Raw genomic sequence first — 21,004 nt, forward strand, 5'->3', positions numbered from 1 at the left:
GATAATGTAAGGTGAGCTGTAACATAAAATAAAAAATTTCTACTTCATGTTTTGATCAAAAATTTAGTTAATTTTCCATTTATTAATTTTATAGTGTATTCATATTTCATAGTTTTTGTATCTGTGTTTTATGTCAAAGGGTAAAAAAAAGTGTTACTGTAGAAATCTTTACGGTAAAAGCTTAGATATGAGCTATACAATATATTTTGAGGGTTTCTGGAGAAAACAAATAACTTTTAGCTTGTTGTCATTCAAATGGTCTGTAAGGGACTGTTCGCTGACATTTCCCCTGGGCTCTTTTTGCAGTCTTTAGAACATCTGGCCTTTGACATGATAATTTTGCCAACAATCACCAGTCATTTTGAAACAAATCACAGAAAAGTGAAATGTATCAAACAGTAACTAAACTCACTGTATACCTGAATATAAATGATCAAGATTTAAAATAAGCACTTCCATTTAACAAAACTTAGAGTCAGGTTTTGTGTTGTTTTGTTTTGTTTTTCAAGCAGCCTTGATATAAACTTTTGTTTGTAAATATACTTGTTATCCATTCACTTTTAAATTAAATTAATATACAATAATATATTTTTTCTTGGATTAAAGCTGTGGCTAGAAGTTAAAAAGGTTGAAAGCATAACAACAGAAATCACATTTTCAACTATGTCTATTTGTTGACTTATGAAGCCTGTTTATGTTATCATTTGTAATTTGTTTAGAAATAACCAAGGCTCGGTTCTGAAAGTCTTTTAACGGCGTGTCCCTTGGTATAAGGTCAAACAAATAAGGAGTGCCTGCATCAACATAATGATACTCTCTCCATGGTTCTGAAATATGTGGCGATTACATTATACTGTACTATTAGGATCTCACAATATAAAGAAAGAAGGTGTGAGTGACTCGATTAAGAACAAGTCTTATTATTTCAAACACAACAGCAGGATTTGATTGCATTCATTCCTTAACTGTAGTTACTTAAAATGACCATGGGGCGACAGTCTAGACCGTAATACCGCCGGCTGATCGCTGATGGTTGAAGGCCCCTCCCACAATAGAAGGATCATTTTGTCTGTGCTTTGTTAGGATGAGAGGCAGGACGAAGTGGGGAGGCTTGAGAAAAATGCACTGGCATTTACTTTAGTCTCACAAAATACATTTCGCCGCCAAAAAGCGAAAAACAGACCGACATAAGGATCTATGTTGTATGGAATTATGTATCTGCCGAGAAGAAAGGCGTCCTTCGGGATATATCTAATGCTTGTTGTCTTGGAGTATAACTGGGGAGCGGTATCCACTCAGCTCTCATATTCCGTCTCTGAGGAGGTGAACCTGGGGACTTCCGTTGGAAATCTCGCCAAGGATCTGAACCTAAATGTACAGGATCTGGAGTCACGTATGTTTCAGATTGTTACTGGATCAAAAAGGAAGCATTTCGATGTAAATTTGAAGACAGGTTTTCTCTACGTGAGTGAGAGAATAGACAGGGAAGAGCTCTGCGCTAAAGCTACAAAATGCACAATAAACGTGGAGGCTGTGATAAACAATCCGCTGAAACTTTACCGTATTGAAGTCAATATTCTTGACGTAAACGATAACCCCCCGTCTTTCAGTGCCAAATCTCAAACTATAGACATTGCAGAGAGCGTGTTGCCGGGAGCTACGTTCCCTGTGCTGTCGGCTTACGACGCCGATGTGGGGGGAAATGGTGTTAACACTTACAAGCTGAACCAGAATGAACATTTTTCTTTAGCGGTGCACAAAGGGGACAGTGTTTCGGCAGAGATAGTTCTTCAGAGAGCGTTAGACCGAGAAAAGCAGGCTGTAATTAAACTCACACTGACGGCTATAGATGGAGGGACACCTATTAAATCAGGCACGTCAGAGATCATAATTAATGTGTTGGATATAAATGATAATATCCCAACTTTTAAAAAATCATTGTATAAAACAAGTATTAAAGAAAATGCACCATCAGGCACTACAGTAGTAACAGTGGCTGCAACTGATGCTGACGAGGGTGCAAACAACGACATCGTATATTTACTTAATTCGAAAGATCAGGATCATGTATTAGAAATCTTTGAAATTGATTTGGAAACAGGAATAATAACAGTTAAAGGAACTATTGACTATGAAACAAACCCTGCTTTTGAAATCCGTGTGCAGGCTACGGACAAAGGCCAACCTCCGCTAACAGCACAATGTAAAGTACTCGTAGAGGTGGTGGATCTAAATGACAATGCCCCCGACATCACCGTGACGTCACTGCTCAGTACACTTAAGGAGGACGCTGAAAGTGGCACTGCTATTGCACTTGTTTCGGTTCTCGACGAAGACGGGGGCAAAAACGGTGAAGTCAAATGCGAGATATTGAATTCGGTCCCCTTTAAATTGGAGACAAATTATAAAAATTATTATTCTTTGGTCATTGGTGGCGTTCTAGACAGGGAACTTGTGTCGCACTACAATATCACTATTAAAGCTACTGATGAAGGCAGTCCCCCTCTCTCTAGCACCAGTGTAGTTACTATTCAGGTTTCTGATGTAAATGATAACGCACCGTTGTTTGGAGACACTGTAATTAATATATATGTGGCAGAAAACAGTCCTGTCGGGACTGTTTTAAAAACTGTATGTGCAACTGACGCTGACGCTGGCGAAAACGGGCAGGTGAGATATTCATTAGTCAGTGATAACGCAGGGCCGCTCTCTACAATGATCAGCATTAACTCAGAGACTGGAGGCATAGTCACTCTACAACCTTTTAATTATGAGGAGTTGAAAATGTTTCAATTTAAAGTCCAGGCCACAGATTCTGGTGTTCCTCCGCTCAGCAGCAACGTGACTGTTAAGGTCTTAATTCTGGATGCAAATGATAATAATCCAACAATTCTCGCTCCTTACTCTCAGCACGGCTCCGTTAACAGTGAGAGCATCCCCTATTCTGCTGAAGCGGGATACTTTGTGGCAAAGATCAGGGCTGTAGACGCAGACTCTGGATACAATGCGCTGCTCTCTTATCACCTATCTGAGCCCAAAGGAAACAACTTGTTCAAGATCGGAACCAGCACCGGGGAGATCAGGACTAGGAGGAGATTGAGTGACAATGACCTCAAAACTCACCCCTTGGTGGTCTTGGTCTCTGATAACGGAGAACCCTCCCTGTCAGCTACTGTGTCTATTGATGTGGTGGTGGTTGAAAGCACGGCTGAAATCCAGACTCAGTTCAGACATGTGCCTGTAAAGGAGGACAGCTTCTCGGATTTGAACCTGTATCTGCTGATCGCCATTGTGTCGGTGTCCGTCATCTTTCTGCTCAGCCTCATCACTTTAATAGCAGTCAGATGCCACAGGACAGACGGCACCTTCAGCAGGTACAGCGCCCCCATGATCACCACCCACCCTGACGGGAGCTGGTCTTACTCTAAAGCTACTCAGCAGTATGACGTGTGTTTCAGCTCAGACACGCTCAAGAGTGACGTAGTGGTTTTCCCGGCCCAGTTTCCACCCGTAGACGCAGAACTGATCAGTATTAACGGTGGAGATACTTTTACCAGGACTCAGACTTTGCCTAACAAAGAGAAGGTAAGGCCAATGACTAATTCACGTTTATTATTCCCCTCCAATTATTACGATAATTAACAGTGAAATAAAACTTTACACACTGTACTACAAAATATTCTTTTTGGAGTAGGCTGGTTTAAGTTACAATAAAAAGTCGCTGTGGCTGTAGTTTAGACTTTTGCGGTGTCCTTTCTTTTGTCTGCATATTTCGCTGTCTATGGTATTGAAAGTTTACAAAACTTGCCCCATGAAATATCCGTAGCTGTAGGGAGTTATTGTCTTTTCTTGACAACCAATCCACGTAACAGTGTCTTTTTTGTTTTGTTTTGTTTTGTTTTGTTTTGTTTGGGGTTTTTTTGGTGGCGGGGGGGCGGGGTATTTTTGTTTCGTTTTGTTTTAATTAAGGCAGTTTTTAAGTTTACTTACTATAAGTCTGTAAGTCTAATTGTAAACGACTAAGTGTAAAGAAAAACTGGATTTCTTGCTTTGTCATTTCAGATGAATACAATTAATAATTTGAGATTTGAAACCTTATTATCTGTCTTACTTTGAAAATGGAGTGCAAACTTTTGCACCTGCAATACTGCTTGGTGATTTGAATTGTACAACTTGCGGTGTTTCACCTGAATGAGAATATTGCCCTTACTTAATATATATTGTTTGGATGATTCAACAAAGAAATACGACAATAAATACTACGATGCCAGTGTCGGTGATGGCGTAACTTCAAATAAAGTGTTATTTTATTAACGCACGTATAAAAATCTTTTAAATAACTCACAGTATTTTGGAATTGTGTGATTGTGGGCGTGTCTGAGTGAACAGGAATAATTTAGTTCTTACCAATGTGTGTAGTTTCTTCATATTACCACGTAGCGACGCTGTAGACCGTGGCACAGAAAGGTGGACGCTCCTCCCAGGGTAAAAGGGGAATAGCTTTGGTTTTCATCACAAAGAGACGAGGGAAGGGAAGGAGCGGCATAATGGAGCATTTCTCTTTAAAAATATCACAGTCACCTTGATTTTTGTCATATCCTACCATCTAACACTGGGAACGGATTTGTGGATATATTATTTGCTGTATTCCGGCGGAAGTATGCATTTAACGACGAGAAGAAGCGCTATTGTCACATTTCTTTTGATTGTGCTCTTGGCTTATTATTGGGAAGCGGCGGCTGCACAGCTCTCCTATTCCGTCTCAGAGGAGGTGAATCCGGGGACTAATGTCGGAAATATCGCCAAGGATCTAAACCTTAACGTGCAGGAGTTGGCCTCCCGTTTGTTTCAGATTGTTGCATCTAAAAAGAAATACTTTGAGATAAATCTAAAGACCGGATTTCTGTATGTCAGTGAGAGGATAGATCGAGAGGAGGTTTGTACAGATGAGCCCAAATGCACGGTTACCGTAGAGGCTGTGATAAACAATCCGTTAAAGCTTTACCGCGTGGAGATAGAAATTAGAGATGTGAACGACCACTCTCCATCATTTAACACGAAATCTCAAATACTGGAAATTGCAGAGAACACACTGCCTGGGTTTAGATTTGCGTTATCGGAGGCAAGCGACGCTGACGTGGGTAAAAACAGTGTTAGTGCATATAAGCTGAGTACTAATGAATATTTCAGTCTTGCCACACATAAAAGAGGAAAGAGTATATCTCCAGAGTTAGTGCTGCAGAAAGCCCTGGATCGTGAGAAACAAGCAAGTATACAACTTTTGTTAACTGCAATAGACGGAGGGTCTCCACCAAACACGGGGACATCAGAAATTGAAGTAAGTGTGTTAGACAGTAATGATAACGCACCAGTGTTCAGTAGCACTCTTTACAAAATTAAAACACTCGAAAATAGCCCGATTGGCACTACGATCTTCACCTTAAATGCGACTGACGCTGATGAAGGAACAAATGGTGAAATAGTGTACTCCTTACGAAGTAAGGATCAGGATCATATTTTGGATATTTTCCAAATTGACCCTGAGACAGGGGTTATTTCAGTCAAAGCCAAAATCGACTATGAAGAAAGAAAAGCTTTCGAGATCCGAGCAGAAGCTAGAGACAAAGGCCAGCCTCCCATGGCTGCCCATAGTAAGGTGCTGGTTGAAGTAATAGACTTAAATGACAACGCTCCTGAAATCAAAGTGACGTCACTTCTCAATGCAGTAAATGAGGACGCTGAAATAGGCACTGCTATTGCACTTGTTTCAGTTCTAGATACAGATAGTGGTAAAAACGGTGAAGTTGAATGTGTAATCTTAAATAAAGTTCCGTTCAAACTGGAGACAAATTACAAAAATTATTACTCTTTAGTTGTTGACGGACATCTAGACAGAGAGGAGACCCCTCAGTACAATGTCAAAATTTCAGCTACGGATGAAGGGAGCCCTCCACTTTCTAACACTAGTGTTATCACTGTTTACCTTTCTGATATTAACGACAACATGCCACGTTTTTCACAGTCTTTAATAAGTGTTTTTGTGAAAGAAAACAGCAAGGTAGGAACAGTTATAAAAAGGGTGACTGCAGTCGATATTGACATCAGCAACAACGGTCAGGTGAGCTATTCACTATTAGATAGTAATAGTAAATCACTTCCTCTCCCCACAATGGTAAACATTAACTCAGAAACTGGAGACATAATCAGCCTGCAGTCTTTTAACTACGAGGAGTTGAAAATGTTTCAATTTAAAGTTCAGGCCACAGACTCTGGTGTTCCTCCGCTCAGCAGCAATGTCACTGTCAACGTTTTAATTCTGGATGAAAATGACAATAATCCAACAATTCTTGCTCCTTACTCTGAGCATGGCTCTGTTAACAGTGAGAGCATCCCCTATTCTGCTGAAGCGGGATACTTTGTGGCAAAGATCAGGGCTGTAGACGCAGACTCTGGATACAATGCGCTGCTTTCTTATCACCTGTCTGAGCCCAAAGGAAACAACCTGTTCAGGATCGGAACCAGCACCGGGGAGATCAGGACTAGGAGGAGAATGAGTGACAATGACCTTAAAACTCATCCCTTGGTGGTCTTGGTCTCTGATAATGGAGAACCCTCCCTGTCAGCTACTGTGTCGATTGATGTGGTGGTGGTTGAAAGCACGGCTGAAATCCAGACTCAGTTCAGACATGTGCCTGTAAAGGAAGACAGCTTCTCGGATTTGAACCTGTACCTGCTGGTTGCCATTGTGTCGGTGTCCGTCATCTTTCTGCTCAGCCTCATCACTTTAATAGCAGTCAGATGCCACAGGACAGATGGCACTTTCAGCAGGTACAGCGCCCCCATGATCACCACCCACCCTGACGGGAGCTGGTCTTACTCTAAAGCTACTCAGCAGTATGACGTGTGTTTCAGCTCAGACACACTCAAGAGTGACGTGGTGGTTTTCCCAGGCCCTTTTCCACCTGTAGATGCAGAACTGATCAGTATTAATGGAGGAGACACTTTTACCAGGACTCAGACTTTACCTAACAAAGAGAAGGTAAGGAAATGCTGCTCTGAATAAGTAAGATTTTTGTATATCACTGAATGTCGGATAATGAATTAACAGATCTGTTAAATATGTGTTAAATATACGGTGGCCCTGAGAGGCCAAACGGACTGCAATTTAAGAAAACACCAGCAAAAAGAAAAACACTACAAAAGCACACAAACACAACGGAAATAGGAAAAATTAAAACGGAAATAGAAAAAAAACAGATTTCCAAAAGCACAAGGGAAGTGTTTCTGGGGAGACAAGAACCCGACGGACCAGTTGGAGGAACCCAAAACAAGCTAGGTGTGTTTTATCATGATTCCTATAATACTGATGATGGATTTTTAGGCTAACACGCTTACCTCTTATCTTTTCTTTCCTCACAAAACCGATAGATCCTCCACTTCTTTTAAGTGTCTCCCAGCGCAATTCTTAGCATATTTTGGTTCCTGCAACTGGTCCGTCGGGTCATTGTCTCCCCAGAAACACTTCCCTTGTGCTTTTGAAAATCAGTTTTTTCGTATTTGTGTTTTCGTTTTTCCTATTTCCTTTGTCGTTTTTCCTGTTTTCTTAAGTTGCAGTCCGTTTGGCCTCTCAGGGCCACCGTATAAATATAATAAACGTGTCAGAGTAAGTCGGTAAATTGTTCTTAAGAACGTTTACAACTTTTAAAGGGCATCCTAAGATTTTTATTGGTTTACGGCCACATAGAGATTAGTGGCATATAGTTTAATAGCTGTATTTTGGTAAATCGGGTACTAATTATGTTTAGCAGTTGAACCGCATGCATTGAAAGTGCACTGAATCGCTGTCCATGGTGCTGGCAGCAGCTTTCTTCTGTTTTGTCTCGTTATAGTCTGGTGCTGTCCGTTGTGCTGAATATTGGGCGGTGTACAAAAATAAAGATGAATAATAATTTTAAAAAAAGATAATTAATAATGCAAACGAATTCATTAAACTGTATATGTCATCCAAAAAAAAACGTAATTTGTGGATTATTCTGCATGGATTTTAATTCTGTTATACCTTATATTAAAAGAAAAACATCTTATATTTCGGGCCATGTAACCGAATACAGAAATGCCACAAGATGCCGCTAGAGACCATGCAAAAAAATATAGTCGTTGGCGTTTAGAAACTCCTCCTCATTTAATGACGAAAAGATGAAACGTCACCATCTGGCATTGCTTTGTGAAAGAAGCGCACAGACGATCAAGGCCCTAATGAGTGAGGATCCTTGGCGAGAGTGGATACATGAAGGGATATTTTTCATATTTGGCGTTTCTTTCCAGGAAGTATAAATCAGGATTTCATACTTTTGTATAAACAGCGATGGCTGCTCGAAGACAATGGGATAATATTTGGAGTCTGTTTTTCAGCCTTCTTTGTCTCTGTGAATGGTCCGTGGCTCAGATATCCTATTCCATTTTTGAGGAGGTGGACAAAGGCGCTGCGGTGGGAAATCTAGCGAAGGATTTAAATCTTAGTGTGCAGCAGCTTCAGTCAGCGGGTCTTCAGATTACATCTGGGTATAAACCCCCGTATTTTGATATCAATCTTGAATCTGGAGTACTTTTCGTTAGCGAGAGAATTGATCGGGAGGAGCTATGTCCTAATACGGTAAAGTGCTCTTTAAATATCGAGGCCATATTGAGTAACCCTCGCAGTCTTCATCGAATTGAAGTTGTAATCAATGATATTAATGACAATGCCCCGTCTTTTCTAGAAGATATATCTACAATTGATATGTCTGAGTCCTCATATGTCGGAGAAAGGCATCCATTGCCGATAGCGCATGACCCAGATGTTGGCGCTAACTCAGTGAAGACTTATAAATTGAACGCGAATGATTATTTCTCTTTAGATATACAGAGTACTGGCGACCAGAGTGTGTCTGCTGAGTTGGTGCTGCAGAAAGCCTTAGATCGAGAAAAACAAGCTGTTATTGAGCTCACTCTGACTGCGATAGACGGAGGAAAATCTCCCAAAACGGGGACTTTGCAAATACAAGTTAATGTTCTGGATGTGAACGATAATTCACCCGTGTTCAGTAAATCTCTCTACAAAGTCCAAGTAATTGAAAATGCAAATATTGGCACACCGTTACTAACACTCACTGCGAGTGATTTAGATGATGGTATTAATGGTCAGGTTGTCTACACATTTACAGAAAGAGGACGTTTAAACCCTGATGACAAATTTTCCCTGAATAATAATACTGGGGAAATTACTGTGCGAGGAAATATTGATTATGAGGAAAACCAAGCATTTGAGATCCGCGTTCAAGCCCGAGACAGAGGAACTCCTCCTCGCAGTGCACATGGCAAAGTTTTAGTTGAAGTCATTGACGTTAATGACAATGCTCCAGAAATCTCAGTGTCTTCAATCATGAGTTCAGTGAAAGAGGACGCCGAAATAGGCACAGCTGTTGCTATGGTGACTATCACTGATCAAGACGGGGGTAAAAATGGCCTCACAAACTGTAAGATAACAGGTTCTGTGCCATTTAAATTAAAATCCAACTATAAAAACTATTATTCTTTGCTAGTGGACAGGCTTCTTGACAGAGAGACTGTTTCCCGATATGATATATATATTGTAGCTACAGATGAAGGGACGCCCTCTCTGTCCAGCACAACTGTTATCACTATTCACGTTTCTGATGTAAATGACAACCCTCCTAAATTCCCGAACTCTCCAATTACTCTGTATGTGAAAGAGAATAGTCCGATTGGAACTACTATTCATAAACTGACAACAACAGATCTGGATTTAAATGAAAACGCAAAATCAATGTATCATTTAATTAGCAGCTCTTCCAAGACCATGCAAATGGCTTCAATGGTAACTGTTAATTCAGAGACTGGAGATATAGTCAGCCTGCACTCGTTTAACTACGAGGAGTTAAAAACTTTCCACTTTAAAGTTCAGGCCACAGACTCTGGTGTTCCTCCACTTACAAGCAACGTCACTGTCAACATTTTAATCCTGGATGAAAATGATAATACTCCAACAATTCTCGCTCCTTACTCTGAGCATGGCTCCGTTAACAGTGAGAATATCCCCTATTCTGCTGAAGCGGGATACTTTGTGGCAAAGATCAGGGCTGTAGACGCGGACTCTGGATACAATGCGCTGCTTTCTTATCACCTGTCTGAGCCCAAAGGAAACAACTTGTTCAAGATCGGAACGAGCACCGGGGAGATCAGGACTAGGAGGAGAATGAGTGACAATGACCTCAAAACTCACCCCTTGGTGGTCTTGGTCTCTGATAACGGAGAACCCTCCCTGTCAGCTACTGTGTCGATTGATGTGGTGGTGGTTGAAAGCACGGCTGAAATCCAGACTCAGTTCAGACATGTGCCTGTAAAGGAGGACAGCTTCTCGGATTTGAACCTGTACCTGCTGGTTGCCATTGTGTCGGTGTCCGTCATCTTTCTGCTCAGCCTCATCACTTTAATAGCAGTCAGATGCCACAGGACAGACGGCACTTTCAGCAGGTACAGCGCCCCCATGATCACCACCCACCCTGACGGGAGCTGGTCTTACTCTAAAGCTACTCAGCAGTATGACGTGTGTTTCAGCTCAGACACGCTCAAGAGTGACGTGGTGGTCTTCCCCGCCCCGTTTCCGCCTGTAGATGCAGAACTGATCAGTATTAACGAAGGAGACACTTTTACCAAGACTCAGACTTTACCTAACAAAGAGAAGGTAAGGGTAAACTTTCTTTTCTGAACCTTTTAGGTCAACCGTAGCATAAAAAAATTGCACCTGTACTTCACGGAGACACTTACAAGGACCCAGGCTGAACCTGTTAAAGCGGTATTTAACATTTCCAGTTGTGTTATTTCATTACAGAAATTAACCAGTATATTAAGTACAATTTGGAGAACATTTTATATTTTCTGTTTTATTTTCGTTTTATACATACACAGTGTGGATTCGGTGGTGTGTATATGTGTTTTTTGTTCTGTTCATTATCAGACGAAATCAATCAACTTGTGAATTTAATTTACATATAGTATTAAATTAATTTAGTAACATTTCAGATGCATTTTACCAACAGTAAAAAAGAAGGTGAAATACTAAGAATCGCTCACAAACATCCGTTGACTATTTATGAAAGAGATATTGTGACAGTTGTGGCAGATGTCCACGTGGTGGCGCCGCAGACTGTGACACTGAGATTTCTGTGTTGTAGTTTCGTGCTCCTCCCAGTTGTACAAGAGGATGTGGCTCTCCGGGCTTTTTGACAAAAACGGCAAGGACGGTGCGAAAGGACCGAGGGTGTATATATTATTTTGTACATGTAGGTGTACACTATAATTTAGCGCATATCTGAAAGTGTATTTATAGTAACTATAGAAATTGTGAAAAGGTGACCTTGTTGGGATCTGCGTTTCAATTACGTTGTGGATTTATGCATGTACCAATGAGGATGTCTATTGTTTCATATCTGGTGCTTGTGCTGCTGGAGTGTTGTCGGGAAGCGCAATCTGTGCAGCTCTCATATTCCGTGTTTGAGGAAGTGGATGTGGGGACTTCTGTGGGAAATATCGCTAAGGATTTAAATCTCAGCCTTCAGGAACTGGAATCTCGCATGTTTCAGATTGTCAGCGGCTCGAAAAGAAAATATTTCGAGGTAAATCTAAAAACCGGTGCTCTCTATGTTAATGAGAGAGTAGACAGAGAGGAGCTCTGTGCGAAGACCCTAAAATGCACAGTCAATGTAGAAGCTGTGATAAACAATCCTTTAAAGCTCTATCGCGTAGAAATAAATATTCTAGATGTCAACGACAACGACCCGTTATTCACGGAAAGGTCTCAGATTATAGACATAGCAGAGAATACTCTGCCTGGGATGAAATTCGCTTTGTCTGAGCCTATTGATGCAGATGTGGGGAAGAATATGGTTAACGCTTTTAAGCTGACGCCGAATGAATATTTTTCTCTCGCTACTATCAAAGGCGGAGAAAGCGTCTATGCCGAACTAGTCTTACAGAAAACGCTGGACAGAGAGAAGCAGCCTGTGATAAATCTCACAGTGATTGCTACAGATGGAGGGACTCCATCCAGATCTGGCACGTCACTAGTTATTATACACGTTTTAGATATAAACGATAACCCACCAGTGTTTAGTACCCCCTTGTACAAAACTCGTTTATTCGAGAACACACCAATCGGGACAAATGTGATTACACTAAATGCAACAGACGCAGATCAGGGAACAAACGGTGAGATAATGTATTCTTTGAGAAGTAAAGGGCAGGATCGTATATTAGAGATTTTTCACATTGATCCTGTAATGGGGGTGATCACAGTCAAAGCTAATGTTGATTATGAGGAATATACAGCGTTTGAGATCCGCGCAGAAGCTAACGATAAGGCCCAGCCACCGATGTCTGCTCACTGTAAGGTGCTGGTTGAGGTAATAGACGTAAATGACAACGCTCCGGCGATAACAGTGACGTCACTCCTCAGCAGCGTAAAGGAGGACGCAGGTGTAGGTACTGCGATAGCACTTGTATCCGTACTCGACCGCGATGGAGGTAAGAATGGGGAAATTAAATGTAAAATAAAAAATGATGTTCCCTTTAAACTAGAAACCAACTACAAAAACTATTATTCTTTAGTCGTTGACGGGGCCCTTGACAGAGAAATTACCTCCCAATACAACGTTACAGTTTCAGCGACCGATGAAGGGAGTCCGCCCTTAATGAACACAACTGTGATTACTATTCGCGTTTCTGATATAAACGACAATTCGCCTAATTTCTCAGAATCGGTTGTTAATGTCTACGTCAAAGAAAACAGTAAAGTTGGGGAGATTATTAAAAGGGTAACTGCACATGATGCGGACACTGACCGGAATAGTCAGGTGAGATATTCATTTTTAGAGAGTAACAGTAAATCAGTGCCGGTGTCTACAATGGTAAACATTAACGCAGAGACTGGAGACATAATCAGTCTGCAGTCTTTTAACTATGAGGAGTTAAAAAGTTTTCAGTTTAAAGTTCAGGCCACAGACTCTGGTGTTCCTCCGCTCAGCAGCAACGTGACTGTTAACATTTTAATCCTGGATGAAAATGATAATAATCCAACAATTCTGGCTCCTTACTCTGAGCATGGCTCCGTTAACAGTGAGAGCATCCTCTATTCTGCTGAAGCGGGATACTTTGTGGCAAAGATCAGGGCTGTAGACGCAGACTCTGGATACAATGCGCTGCTTTCTTATCACCTGTCTGAGCCCAAAGGAAACAACTTGTTCAGGATCGGAACCAGCACCGGGGAGATCAGGACTAAGAGGAGAATGAGTGACAATGACCTTAAAACTCATCCCTTGGTGGTCTTGGTCTCTGATAATGGAGAACCCTCCCTGTCAGCTACTGTGTCTATTGATGTGGTGGTGGTTGAAAGCACGGCTGAAATCCAGACTCCGTTCAGACATGTGCCTGTAAAGGAGGACAGCTTCTCGGATTTGAACCTGTATCTGCTGATTGCCATTGTGTCGGTGTCCGTCATCTTTTTGCTCAGCCTCATCACTTTAATAGCAGTCAGATGCCATAGGACAGACGGCACTTTCAGCGGGTACAGCGCCCCCATGATCACCACCCACCCTGACGGGAGCTGGTCTTACTCTAAAGCTACTCAGCAGTATGACGTGTGTTTCAGCTCAGACACGCTCAAGAGTGACGTAGTGGTCTTCCCCGCCCCGTTTCCACCTGTAGATGGAGAACTGATCAGTATTAACGGAGGAGACACTTTTACCAGGACTCAGACTTTACCTAACAAAGAGAAGGTAAGATGCTTTCAACCACTAATTCCAGTTAAAGGGATACCACCCCTGTCTGTATTTTGATACCCACACATAGCATAATACTGTAATGTCAGTGTACATGGTTTAATGCAAAATTCGTACATTCATACAGAAAAGTAGATTACATACGTTTTTATTAGTGTAATGCTGCAAATATGACTTCCCTCACTGAAGTATTTTCTTAATCAATCGACTATATGAAAAGTGCTGGTCTAACACAGTAAATAACTAGTAATTATATGGTCTGAAGCTGCATAATGGGAAAGGCGCTCTCCGCGGTGCTGATTTCTCTTTGTCTGCGAGTCTTTCGTGTTTAGCTTCATGTCCTAAAATAGCTTATCTGTGAGTCTCAACACCACAAACTTGTATAAATAAAATTTTGAAGTTACATGCCCATAAATGATCAGCTGGTCCATAATTTGTACCATATAATTTACAGTACCTAATATGTTCACCTGGAAAGGCAAAATCGTTGGTTATATAACTTGTAATGTTTTAACTGAATGTGAAGATTTTCTCTTTTCTAATTAACAAAACTCTTCCCTGATTGAGTAGTTCCAATTTACCTGGCTTTTTTTAGTGTGCACGACGTTTTCTGCAACACAAAAAGTTAATATCTTATGACATCTGATATTCGTGATCCATTTCTGGTGTGTTTGGGAAAACAAACAATCTCTAAATATTAAACTGTTGTCGATAAAAGGAACACTAGATGTCGCCCAAGACCACAAACTCACTGATGTAAATTATGAGTTAAAGCTCCACCTTCACTGTTGGTGAAATAAGAGACAGCCTCTGCGTTTCTGTCCGGGTTAGTAAATCGCCTCGTCATGAACGATGGTATCTACATGTAGAGAGCTTGGTAGTCTTTCGGATATTTGTCTGCATTAGTGAATGAAGTGCGTTTATTTCTCTGGAATAATATCTACAAAACAGAATGAGTCTCCGACACCACAGAGAGGGGGAATGGATGTTGTTCGCCATTACTCTTTGTTTATCCGGCTACTGTGTTGCTCAGATTTCCTACTCCGTTTCTGAGGAGGTGGACAAAGGCACGGTAGTGGGGAATATCGCGAAGGATTTGAACATTAATACACAACAACTGGAGGAACGAGGATTTCGGATTGTATCGGGATACAGTAAGGCATATTTTGAGGCTAATTTACGGACAGGAGCTTTGTTCGTTGGCGAAAGAATAGACCGAGAAGAGCTTTGTCCTAATTTACCAAAGTGTTCTTTAAGTATAGAGGGACTGTTAAACCATCCCATGAATATTTATCGCGTTGAAGTCAGCATTGTGGACGTCAACGATAACGCTCCGACATTCCTTGAACAAATCCATGTGTTTAATATCTCCGAATCGTCTTCAACGGGAGAGAGGTATCCGCTCCCGGCAGCTCAGGATGCAGACACTGGCAGCAATTCAGTGAAATCCTACAAATTAAGTCCAAACGAGCATTTCTCCACAGATGTCAGTAGCGGAGGAGACCATTTGTCTGCTGAGTTAGTGCTGCAAAAAGCTTTAGATCGAGAGAAACAATCCGTTATTAAACTAACATTGACAGCCGTTGATGGGGGAAAGCCTGTGAGATCTGGCACCATGCAGATTTTTGTGAATGTCATAGACGTTAACGATAACACGCCTTCATTTAGTAAGCCGCTTCATAAAGTAATCGTCAGTGAAAGTGTGCCTATAGGTACAACAATACTCAAATTAAATGCAACAGACTTGGACGAGGGTTCAAACTCAGACGTCAGGTATTCTTTACTGAAAAGAGGAAATGTAGATTCCCCTGAAAAGTTCATTGTTATTCCTGAGAGCGGTGAAATCATTGTGAAGGGTAATCTGGATTACGAGGAAAACACTGCATATGAATTACGAGTGCGCGCTAGCGACCAAGGCGCTTCCCCTCGTAGCGGTTATTCTAAAGTGCTGTTAGAGATTGTTGATGTCAATGACAATGCACCACAGATTTCAGTAACTTCACTTATGAGCCCAGTAAAGGAAAATGCTGAAATTGGAACAGTAGTTGCACTTGTGACTGTAACGGATAAAGACGGGGGGCAAAATGGCCTCACCAGTTGTAAATTGAAAGATTCCATCCCATTTAAATTAAAGTCAAATTACAAAAACTATTACTCAATAGTAGTTAACGGTCAGCTTGACAGGGAGACTTTATCACAATACAGTGTAACTATAATCGCTACCGATGAAGGCAGTCCGCCTCTTTCAAGCAGTGCTGTAATCACTGTGCACATTTCTGATGTTAATGATAATGCACCGAGTTTTCCAGATGGCTATATTAATATTTACGTGAAAGAGAACAGTAAAGTGGGAGACATAATCACAAAAGTGACAGCATGTGACGCTGACACAAATGAAAATGCTAAATTAACGTATTCGTTAATAGAGAACTATCCGAAAGAATTTTCGATTTCAACTGTTTTAAACATAAACTCAGAGACTGGAGACATAATCAGCCTGCAGTCTTTTAATTACGAGGAGCTGAAAATGTTCCAATTTAAAGTTCAGGCCACAGACTCTGGTGTTCCTCCACTCAGCAGCAACGTCACTGTCAACGTTTTAATCCTGGATGAAAATGACAACAGTCCCACGATTCTCGCGCCATATTCTCAGCACGGCTCCGTTAACAGTGAGAGCATCCCCTACTCTGCTGAAGCGGGATACTTTGTAGCAAAGATCAGGGCTGTAGACGCAGACTCTGGATACAATGCGCTGCTCTCGTATCACCTGTCTGAGCCCAAAGGAAACAACCTGTTCAGGATCGGAACCAGCACCGGGGAGATCAGGACTAAGAGGAGAATGAGTGACAATGACCTCAAAACTCATCCCTTGGTGGTCTTGGTCTCTGATAATGGAGAACCCTCCCTGTCAGCTACTGTGTCTATTGATGTGGTGGTGGTTGAAAGCACGGCTGAAATCCAGACTCAGTTCAGACATGTGCCTGTAAAGGAGGACAGCTTCTCGGATTTGAACCTGTATCTGCTGATCGCCATTGTGTCGGTGTCCGTCATCTTTCTGCTTAGCCTCATCACTTTAATAGCAGTCAGATGTCACAGGACAGACGGCACTTTCAGCAGGTACAGCGCCCCCATGATCACCACCCACCCTGACGGGAGCTGGTCTTACTCTAAAGCTACTCAGCAGTATGACGTGTGTTTCAGCTCAGACACACTCAAGAGTGACGTAGTGGTTTTCCCCGCCCCGTTTCCACCTGTAGATGGAGAACTGATCAGTATTAACGGAGGAGACACTTTTACCAGGACTCAGACATTACCTAATAAAGAGAAGGTATGTGCTTTTGAGTTTTTATTCGAGTGCTTTCTGTTTACAATTTAGATTTTATATTCACCGCATCATCAGACTCTCAAATTAAAGCAACGAAAAAGTAGGAATCCCCCGGTTGTCATAGCCGTTAATATCACCGCTTATTGTAATATCAGCACTCACGATTAACCTTCTTATCTACCACACTTCGAGAACAAAGCGATCGTGCCCATTTTGTTCCCCTGTTTTTTTAGATTCCTGTCTGCTTAACAAATCATTGTTCATGCTGGTGGCTACAGCGCTATCCGTGGTTCTGAAACAAAGATGCAACGTCACGATTGAACTCTCAGTGCCAGTATACTCAGAACCTTTTTTTTTTTTTTAATTAAAATTAGTTAAAAGCACAAGGTCATATTTTGGCGAAGAGGTGTTTTCTTTTTTTATTATTATTATTATTGTATCACTTCTGTTTTATTTCATTTTAATTTGCTGTGAATTCACTTTCTTTCTAAATACACTGCACTACTGAGGTAATATTCTAGCCTTTAATGCCTCTTCAGAGTTTCGGGTTCATGTCTAAAAACGGATATGCGCAAATATTTAAGTATTATATATAAAAACTGACAACTGACCAAGACAAAAACTCTAAGACTGGAAATGTAATTGTAAAATATTTGTAATGCAACAAATCATGGGGGCTTAATGTTGCTCATATTTCTCTTGAGTCGTCTAACATTTGCCACACGGTGTCGTTGGAGACCGTAGAAACAATTGTATATCTATAACTCCACCCTGTACGGGAATACTGAGGCCGTCATTGGACACCAGTTTAAAGACACACTGGGACTATACTGTGGCGAGAAGGGCTGCTGCTGCTGGATAATGGTGTTTATAGCGGATATTTACAGGATATAGAATCATCTGGATTTACAGATTTATGCGTTGACTGTTCAACTATGGGAAACCGAGATTGTGCATGGATTCATATGGTTATACTTCTTTGTCTCTGTCACTGGTCTGCTTCACAATTATCGTACTCCATTTCCGAGGAGACGAACAAAGGCACTGTGGTAGGGAATGTCGCAAAGGACTTAAACCTCAATGTACAAGAGCTGGAAACCAGGGATCTGCGTATTATTTCGAGTTACAGTAAGAAATATTTTGACGTGAATTTAAGAACCGGAAGCCTCTTTGTTAACGACAGAATTGACAGAGAGGAGCTTTGTCTGAGAACGGTGCAGTGCTCCCTAAGAGTACAGGCTGTTTTAAGCAATCCAGTGAATGTGCATCGCATCGAAGTGACCGTGTTAGATATAAATGATAATTCACCAGAATTCATTGAAAAGTCATTTTCGTTAAATATATCTGAAACAGTCTCAGCAGGAGAACGATACCTACTGCCTATAGCGGAAGATGCAGATTTAGGCAGTAACTCGGTGAAGTCCTACAGGCTGAATCAAAATGAACATTTCTCGCTTGATGTACAGAGCGGTGATGAACATGCAATTTCTGCTGAATTAGTGCTGCAGAAAGCTTTAGATCGAGAAAAACAGTCGGTAGTTAATCTCATTCTGACCGCTGTAGATGGAGGAAAACCTGCCAAATCAGGAACACTTCAAATAACAGTAAACATAATAGATTCCAATGATAATGCGCCGGTGTTTAGCAAATCTCTATATAAAGTGAGAGTGACAGAAAATTCTACACCCGGAACACTTGTGGTTAAGTTAAATGCCACAGATTTAGATGAAGGCATGAACAGTAAACTACTGTATTCTTTCATCAAAAGGGGCAGCAGTGATCCATCAGATATGTTTGATCTCAATTCAGAAAAAGGAGAAATCACAGTGAAAGGTGGATTAGATTATGAAGGGACGCATGCTTATGAAGTCAGAGTACAAGTAAAAGATCACGGCATCTCTCCTCGCAGTGCGCATGCTAAAGTGCTTATAGAAATATTTGATATGAATGATAATCCCCCACTGATATCAGTGACGTCACTAATGACACCGGTAAAAGAAGACGCTGAACTGGGGACTATTGTTGCTTTGATTACAGTGAGTGATAAAGATGGAGGGGAAAATGGTGTAACCAGCTGTAAGGTAGTTGGATCTGTTCCGTTTAATCTCAAGTCCAACTACAAAAATGATTATTCTTTAGTTGTAGATGGACCGCTGGACAGAGAAACCACTTCTGTTTATAATGTCACCATTACAGCCACAGATGAAGGAAATCCACCTCTGTTCAGTAACAAAGTCATTACTGTTCATGTTTCTGATGTTAATGATAATGCACCTCGATTTACGCAACCTGTTATGGATGTGTATGTGAAGGAAAACAGTCCAACAGGCTCAGTAATTTATACAGTAAATGCCTTCGATGCTGATCTAGATGTTAACGCAAAAGTGACTTACACGCTGTTAGATAGTTCTCTTAAAAACATTCCAGTTTCATCTGTTTTAAATATAAATTCGGAGACTGGGGATATAATCAGTCTGCAGTCTTTTAACTATGAGGAGTTAAAAACGTTCCAGGTTAAAGTTCAGGCCAAAGATTCTGGTGTTCCTCCGCTCAGTAGCAACGTGACTGTCAACGTTTTAATCCTGGATGAAAATGACAACAGACCCACGATTCTCGCGCCATATTCTGAGCATGGCTCCGTTAACAGTGAGAACATCCCCTATTCTGCTGAAGCGGGATACTTTGTAGCAAAGATCAGGGCTGTAGACACAGACTCTGGTTACAATGCGCTGCTTTCTTATCACCTGTCTGAGCCCAAAGGAAACAACTTGTTCAGGATCGGAACCAGCACCGGGGAGATCAGGACTAAGAGGAGATTGAGTGACAATGACCTCAAAACTCACCCCTTGGTGATCTTGGTCTCTGATAACGGAGAACCCTCCCTGTCAGCAACTGTGTCGATTGATGTGGTGGTGGTTGAAAGCACGGCTGAAATCCAGACTCAGTTCAGACATGTGCCTGTAAAGGAGGACAGCTTCTCGGATTTGAACCTGTATCTGCTGATCGCCATTGTGTCGGTGTCCGTCATCTTTCTGCTCAGCCTCATCACTTTAATAGCAGTCAGATGTCACAGGACAGACGGCACTTTCAGCAGGTACAGCGCCCCCATGATCACCACCCACCCTGACGGGAGCTGGTCTTACTCTAAAGCTACTCAGCAGTATGACGTGTGTTTCAGCTCAGACACGCTCAAGAGTGACGTGGTGGTTTTCCCCGCACCCTTTCCACCTGTAGATGGAGAACTGATCAGTATTAACGGAGGAGACACGTTTACCAGGACTCAGACTTTACCTAACAAAGAGAAGGTAGGCAACAAAACACCAACCTTAATCCATCTTCACAAGACTGTTTGACGTTGATACATTATTTTGAACATAAGAGCAAATAAGCTTTGATTTAGCTTTCAGTACTTTCAACACTTAGCCAAAAAATAATTTAAGTGAATTTCTGGGCGCAAAAATTCAATGGTTAATGATATTTTGAGATTTAGTTATTAATTCATTTATTAGTCTTCACAGTTCATAAGAAAAAAATAGCTGATCTTTTGTGGCCCTTGATGCCGTGCTATCACCTCCTTTCTTGGAATAATTGTCAGTCATTTTTATGTAATCAACACGGTTCGCCATGTTGACCAAAACCACAAACTCAAATATGTGACAGCTGCTGTCGTTTTCTAGTGATGTGAAAGACGTGAAATTTTATGTGGTGAAAACTCACTGTCCGTGGTGCTAGACGTTGTGCACCAAGCTTTATACGAGGTGATTGTGTAGGATCGTTCAATAACACGCTTTTAGTTATTATATATGTATATATATATATATGTGTGTGTGTGTGTGTGTGTGTA

The 21,004-nt window shown here is 41.3% G+C and overlaps 3 protein-coding genes and 1 pseudogene across 25 annotated transcripts in view; all 4 read left to right on the forward strand.

The window, feature by feature from the left end:
- The window catches only part of LOC113037086 (protocadherin alpha-C2-like), a 208,589-nt gene that overhangs the window by 131,418 nt on the left and 56,167 nt on the right, over positions 1-21,004 (forward strand). Inside the window, exon 1 of one of the 23 annotated variants that reach the window (XM_026193806.1) lies at positions 2-3,585. The exons of 20 other annotated variants lie outside the window; for them this stretch is intronic. In XM_026193806.1, coding sequence (XP_026049591.1) covers positions 1,198-3,585 — 2,388 coding nt within the window. In that variant the 5' untranslated portion in view covers positions 2-1,197. Of the gene's footprint in view, position 1; positions 3,586-7,613; positions 10,745-14,777; positions 17,164-21,004 lie in introns of those variants that run through there. 2 more of the 23 variants (XM_026193888.1, XM_026193905.1) reach the window with 2 other exon arrangements.
- LOC113037369 (protocadherin alpha-3-like) lies at positions 3,970-7,181 on the forward strand. Its single transcript, XM_026194365.1, has one exon. It carries the CDS (start codon positions 4,661-4,663, stop codon positions 7,061-7,063), a length of 2,403 nt encoding a protein of 800 aa, XP_026050150.1. The 5' UTR covers positions 3,970-4,660; the 3' UTR covers positions 7,064-7,181.
- Positions 11,063-13,909, forward strand: LOC113037289 (protocadherin alpha-10 pseudogene; annotated as a pseudogene).
- On the forward strand, positions 17,174-21,003 carry LOC113037334 (protocadherin alpha-5-like). The gene has a single exon (XM_026194305.1). The coding sequence runs from the start codon at positions 18,096-18,098 to the stop codon at positions 20,511-20,513; it is 2,418 nt and encodes an 805-aa protein (XP_026050090.1). The 5' UTR covers positions 17,174-18,095; the 3' UTR covers positions 20,514-21,003.

Source organism: Astatotilapia calliptera, chromosome 2 (assembly GCF_900246225.1).
Source record: "Astatotilapia calliptera chromosome 2, fAstCal1.2, whole genome shotgun sequence".
Classification (NCBI taxonomy): domain Eukaryota; kingdom Metazoa; phylum Chordata; class Actinopteri; order Cichliformes; family Cichlidae; genus Astatotilapia; species Astatotilapia calliptera.